The sequence below is a fragment of the Vicia villosa genome, linkage group LG3 (assembly GCF_029867415.1).
Source record: "Vicia villosa cultivar HV-30 ecotype Madison, WI linkage group LG3, Vvil1.0, whole genome shotgun sequence".
NCBI classification, from domain to species: Eukaryota; Viridiplantae; Streptophyta; class Magnoliopsida; order Fabales; family Fabaceae; genus Vicia; species Vicia villosa.
The window spans coordinates 35,920,286-35,927,025 of NC_081182.1; the positions used below are offsets into that span (position 1 = coordinate 35,920,286).

Below are 6,740 nucleotides of genomic sequence, written 5' to 3' on the forward strand. Positions count from 1 at the left end.
TATATTTGGTCATTTCATATTTAAGTTTCTTCTATACTTCATACCTCACTTCAACAATTCCATAGTCCAGCCAACAAATACCATTCTTTCTCCCTCCAACTAGTGCTTTCCTTTCTACTCCTACATCGTCCGCTCTTCCACCATAACTCACAATCACAATATCTTTCATTTGTTTTGGTAAAAATAAAATGTATGAATATTATGTTTGGATGTTAATATGTTTTGGTGAAAAAGAAGAAAATTAATGTGATGAAATTTTGTTGTTAAATTGAGAGTGAATTGTATAAAGGTTAAGTGATAAAAACTTTTTGTGTCTTTAAAAGAAGCTGTAAACATTTTTTTTTCAAAAAAATCAAATAAAAAATGTCATCCTTGGATATTTGTAAATATCTACGGGTACCTAAAAACCCGCAGATTATCTACTTAGCGGATACACGCACGGTTATGGGGCGAATACATATATTATATTTATCCAATGAGATCGTCACGAATATCATACTATCCGTCTCCACGGATATCAATTTACATCCCTACTCATAGTGTTGTTTCTCTTGATAGGGAAGATGTGTACCTACAACTCTTTTGCCAAGTAAGAAGATGTGATAACACCTAAAAGAGAGTAAATTGATTGTGTAATCATACATAGAAGTGAGTATCATATTTAGAGTAGTTGGTCGCTCATACGCTTCGTGCAATTGTTATTTTTATTGAGGCGATCTCTGAGATCATCAATGAATAAGTATGAACTTGTTATCGTAATAGACTTTGAGAGAAGTAATGGAAACTATCTAATTTAGAGTTCCTCCATATAGTTCGGAATTGTGGGGGCACGACATTGGTTCTAAATACTTGATTAATAAATGTGTAAGTTTGTAGGAAAGAACTTGAAGGTGAATCAAGGAATTGTGTATTATGATATGTCGAGGTAAACACCTCAAATATTGTGACTTTGGATCTTACTATTGAACTTATTACGAATTTTGAATTGTAGACTTTCTTAATCAATGATCTACAATGTATTTGGGTTGTGTTAATTAGGGTCATTCCAGAATTGGTCCTGAGTTTAAAAACATCAAGATGTTTCCAATTAATTCTACTTTATATGCCCTCATAGTTAGGAGGAAAAAAAACCTCATGCCTATTGTGATATTAACGTATCTATAACTTTATATTGATGCATGACAAGTCTAAATAATATTTTTAGGTAACAAATTATGATTTTTTTGTTAAAAAAAACTTCAAGAATCATCACCTTCCCCTCCACCATTTTCACGTTCTTAAACTCATCCAAATTTTTGGATAAGAAGTGGTATTCATGGAAGAAAACTGGTAGTGATAATGTGTTTGAATGGAGAAAGTTAAGAAGAGAAATAAATGAGGATGTCAAAGCAGGTGGTGGGAATAACATTTCTCTTATAGCACAGCTAGTCCACACATTTGGGCTAATAGAACGGCCCATATTAACATATAATCCAAAACAGACCAATTTAATTCGACCCGACCCGAAAATGAACTAACGTTACCGGACACTAACGCGACGGAAGAAAATATATGCTAGCATTATCGGAGAAGGAACAAAAAGCTGCCTTCAGTTCAGTTTCAACTTCAATTTCACATTCAAGTTATCTGAAAATCCACAGAAAGACATTGAGAGATGGAGATCGAGCTCAATGACTTGATCGCCGATCTTCAATCTCTCAATCAATCCCTTCCAGATCCATCTCTCCGTGATGCGTTCCACAAGGTAATTTCGTCTCTTCTCTTCTTCGAATTCTGCATGATTGATCACTAACTTATTTTGCATTTTTCTGAATGAATCGATCGTTTCTTTTATGATAATGACATTGATCTATAATGTATAATGATTTCTGCTTAGCATTGGCTTGAATTGACCTGATTCGATTTGTATCTTTTGATTTGAAGATTCAATCGCGTGTTGAGCATATTGCTGATCTTGTTAGGGCTGAACCTGTTCGGCGTGCCAAAGTTAAGGTTAGTTAAGCATTAGTGTGTTGGTTTTCTTTGATTTGATGCATTTTTACTGAATTGAATTGTTGCCACTGTGTTGAGCAGGATATGAGTGCTGAGGTTGTTGACAGTAATCCCTACAGCCGGCTTATGGCGCTTCAGAGGATGGGAATTGTGGAGGATTATGAACGGATAAGGAATTTCTCCATTGCCATAGTTGTCTGTACTAATCTCCTCTTGTACTTTTACTTACTTTTGTAGAATGAAATATGTGATGTGATGTGCATGTAAATAAATTGTTCACTCGCTGATGCAAGCATAATGCTGAAGTACTCATCTATGTAGAGTCTCCGTGTCAATGTTGGACACCGACACGGCACTGACATTTGTGATTACGTTGAATTTATTCATTTTTCCAAATTATTACCGGTGTCGTGTCTCGTGTCGGTGTCTGTGTCCGTGCTTCATAGGTACTCATTTATTTTAATGTTTAATCTTAGAAAGCAAATTCTATGATTGGAGGACATTGAATTTCAAATTTATCTGGGAGACAACTTGTGATTAGCGGCATTAGTCTTAATCTTATTAATTTATGGTCGTTTTTATTGAAATGAAAGTAGAATTATATGTCATTGGATTTGTGGACCTTAAAATTTGTTTGTTACTTTGTATTTGTTAACCATTGATGTGATATCAATCTTTCGATTTTGATATAAAGACTTTGTTGACATTAGCAAAAACCGAATCACAGTATCATTATTCAAACCGCTGGATATCTAAGTTTTATTTATACTTCAGAGCTTTTAGGTTTGATTACTTACTTCCCATGTTTGATAATGGAGATAGATATAATCACATAAATCTCTGCACGAATTTATAATCCTTAAACCATTTCATGCCCACTCCAATTGAGATTTAATACTGAGAGCAAGGAGCACAATACTCTATATATTAAGATAATTCGTACGAAGAGTTTATGATCTTGGCATACTAGTTTATGAAAGGTTTAAGATTCTTTATTTATCTTTTTGGTCATAAACTTAGAAAGTAGATTATTGTTTTAAAAAAAAAAAAAACTAGGAGAACGGGTAGTTCTGATTTTTTAAGAATTTTCTGCAAATTCTTTAGGTTTTTGTTTCACATTTTGCTGATAAATAAGTTCTCATTTTTGCCAATTCTTATGTAATCACAGGGAGTTGGTGGTGTAGGAAGTGTAGCTGCTGAGATGCTGACAAGATGTGGCATAGGTCGACTTTTGTTGTATGATTATGACAAAGTGGAACTTGCAAACATGAATAGGCTCTTCTTTCGTCCTGATCAAGTGAGTTCCCAAATTTTCACTTTCTTGTCTTTAAAATATGAACGGATATGATGGTATCTTTTGATCTATGTAACCGATCCCACATAATGGGCAAAGACATTTGTGGTTGCTGTTGTGTACTTCTATTTTCACAAAAGCAAAAAGTTGTATACTTTTTTTATTTCCTATTCAAAATTTGACTAGATGTTATGACATTGTTTAATCTATACAACAAATCTTACCTGATAGGTGAAGAAGACCTTGGTGGTTGTTGTTGTATACATTTATCAATTCTAAACATGAGTCTTTTGAATTCATTCAAGGAGAAGCCCTATATGTTTGCACACAAACTTCTATTATATATTTTCTATTCATAGTTTGCACACAAAGTTACAATTTCAAATTTTGATCTAGACTTATGTGCTGACCGCATTATATTATATTATATATTTTACATATAAAAGCTTCCAGAAGTAAAGTGATTTTTTGGCTTTTCAGGCTGGTATGACAAAGACAGATGCAGCTGTACAAACACTTTCAGATATAAATCCTGACGTTCTGCTTGAGGTAAGTATTTTTTAATGTTTGTGTCCTCTGTGACTCATTCAATATGCCTATCATGTTACTTATATGAATCTTGAATTTTTTTTATTTTCTGTGCTGATACATTCCCATTTTCTTTTCATTTAGAGCTATACACTGAATATCACAACAGTTGATGGTTTTGAAACCTTTATGTCTTCTTTGAAAAATAAGTCATTTTGTCCTGATAAACAAGGTAATGGCGTGGATCTTGTCTTAAGCTGTGTAGATAATTATGAAGCAAGAATGGCTGTTAACCAGGTATTTATTATTTAACATAATTTAAGTTTTCTATTCTCTTCTTTTTAGTTCTGCTAAGAGATTGCTGTATGTAACCAACTTCCTATACATACTGCAGGCTTGTAATGAACTGAGCCAGACATGGTTGGAGTCGGGTAAGCATTCTTTTCTTGAAAGTGATAAAACTCTTGGTTTTTGTATCTTAATAAAGATAAAATGCTTAATATTGGCTCTCAACCATTCATAATGATGTGTACAGAAAAATAATGTGAAAATAACATGTGATATAACTTACTCTGTATACTAGAATAGACTTGGTTCTTTAAAACATTTCATAATGTAAATGAAAATGTAATTGACAGATGATTTCTTCCTCGTTGAAAGTATCCATACCTTGACAAGTGGATACATCTGTGAACATTTAGCTCGAACATTTATTTTTTAAATATTTTTTGGGTGTTTGGTACTATCTTAAGGTGAATTACTTATCAAATACAAAGAGAATTGTGCTTGTGCATTCTGCTAGATGCATTGCCAATTCTCATGTTAGGTATACATGTCTCTATGAAAGTATACTTATGAAGAAACTCATGTGGATAAAATTCAAGCAGGTGTTTCTGAGGATGCTGTTTCTGGTCATATTCAGTTACTTATTCCTGGCGAAACTGCCTGTTTTGCATGCGCTCCTCCTCTTGTAAGTCTGTTTTCATTTGAAATTGGGTATGAATCATAATTATCGATGTAATGCCTCAAAGGGAGATAATTATGTTTTTCCTCTTAGGTTGTGGCATCTGGGATTGATGAGCGTACACTCAAGCGTGAAGGGGTTTGTGCTGCATCTTTACCAACCACCATGGTGAATTACAATACTATGTCCTTTTATGATTAAAATTTAATATAAATCTGAATCTATTAATCTTATAATACTTGAATCAAGTAGCTTATCTAAATATAAAAGGACAAAACTGTTTAAATAAACACTCGCATGACTTGGCATTTATGATTTTTTGTGGCTTATTTAATGTCTCTTTTAATATTGAGAAAATAAGTACACTTTTTTATGGTTATGTGATTTGGACTCGAAAATTGTGTTTGACTTTCCAGGGGGTTATTGCCGGGCTTCTTATCCAAAACACACTAAAATTCTTGTTAGGTTTTGGTCAAGTCTCTCCTTATTTGGTAAGTACTGCACTAGAACTGAAACACCCCATTTATTCTCTTTTTCATTGAACGGCGGATTGTTCCTTCCCCTTTTTTTTTAAAGATTGAGAATAGAAATAGTCTGATGATGACGTCCTGTTTCTGTTTTCTTGTATGTGTAGGGATACAACTCTCTTAAGGATTTTTTCCCAACTATGCAAATGAAGCCAAACCCTCAATGTTCAAATGCAGCTTGCTTAAAAAGACAGGTAAGGACTTTAGTCAAGCCCATGTTGCAAGCATTTGATTTTTATGATTAAAGTCGCGTATTATCCCGTGTGATTATTACAATTTTTTTGAAAAAGTATCATGTGTGATTATATAATATTGTGTAGGGAGAGTACATCCTTGCAAAGCCAGATAGAGATGCTGCGGCAAAAGCAAAATTGGAGGCTGAAGGACCCTCAATTGAAGAAGGTCCATTGCATGATGATAACGAATGGAATATAAGGTGCTTAATGATCTTTTATACCTTTTATATATACGTCGTTTTGTTTACGCAAGAGCTATGTGATCTGCTATATTATATAGATGTAATGAATATAATCATTAATCTGGTGGACATCTAATATCAAATAGTTTTGTTGTCTTGCAATTTTAGCCTATGCATTTACTCATGACTTTGTTAAAATTTTCAGCGTCGTTGATGATTGTGAGCCTGACGGTACCAATACCATAAGTCCAGGTATTTACTTTATTGTTTTTAGGGTTCTAGTTTCTTTTAACTTTATTATTCATGCACAAATAGTTTTTAAACTATTAACCTCCTGGCCCCATATCTACAGATGCCCTTCCTGAAGGTCTCACTCATGAACTCCCAACTGCGGACGAATTTCAGAACCCAGTTACTCCTGAAGCTCCAATCAATGACAATGACGACCTTGATGAACTAAGAAGGCAACTTGAAGCCATTAATTCTGCATAGTGTCAGTTATAGTTTTTTTCAAAAAAAGTATACAGAAAACATTTGGATTTTAATACTTCAGGCAAACAGGTTTAACTTAATTGTTTTGGATTCATCTCTTTTATTTGGAAGTTTTGCAAAACAATTCACATGTTAAAACTACTTGGCCACATTGACAGCCAAAAGGATGCATGCAATCTTCAACCCCATATGAACAAAAGTTTAGAAGATTTAACCGGCCACCCAAAAATTAAACCTGGCACCCTGATGATGGGTGCTATTATTCGTATGCCCTTAAAAAAAAATTGAAATGTATTCATGCGTTTATTGAATATTTCCTTCAAGAAAATATCAGATTTTTCTCGAATTTATTGGATTTTTTATGATGGGTGCTATTACAACTATACCCTTTAAAAAAATTGAAATGTATTATTGCGTACTTGATTTTTTCAAAATTATTGGATGTTCGAAAATTTTGGTAGTTCATTTTCGACAACAAAAATTTACACTATCGAAAATTTCGAAAATTTTCGTAAATTACATCAC

At 33.4% G+C, this 6,740-nt stretch overlaps 1 protein-coding gene across 1 annotated transcript; it reads left to right on the forward strand.

The window, feature by feature from the left end:
* The first annotated feature begins 1,539 nt into the window (after positions 1 to 1,539).
* LOC131660989 (ubiquitin-like modifier-activating enzyme 5) lies at positions 1,540 to 6,295 on the forward strand. Its single transcript, XM_058930374.1, has 14 exons — positions 1,540 to 1,744; positions 1,924 to 1,992; positions 2,074 to 2,187; positions 3,161 to 3,289; positions 3,767 to 3,835; positions 3,959 to 4,111; positions 4,209 to 4,245; positions 4,702 to 4,784; positions 4,872 to 4,946; positions 5,195 to 5,269; positions 5,413 to 5,499; positions 5,626 to 5,741; positions 5,929 to 5,975; positions 6,076 to 6,295. Exons 1-14 carry the CDS (start codon positions 1,655 to 1,657, stop codon positions 6,213 to 6,215), a joined length of 1,284 nt encoding a protein of 427 aa, XP_058786357.1. The 5' UTR covers positions 1,540 to 1,654; the 3' UTR covers positions 6,216 to 6,295.
* Positions 6,296 to 6,740: the final 445 nt, after the last annotated feature.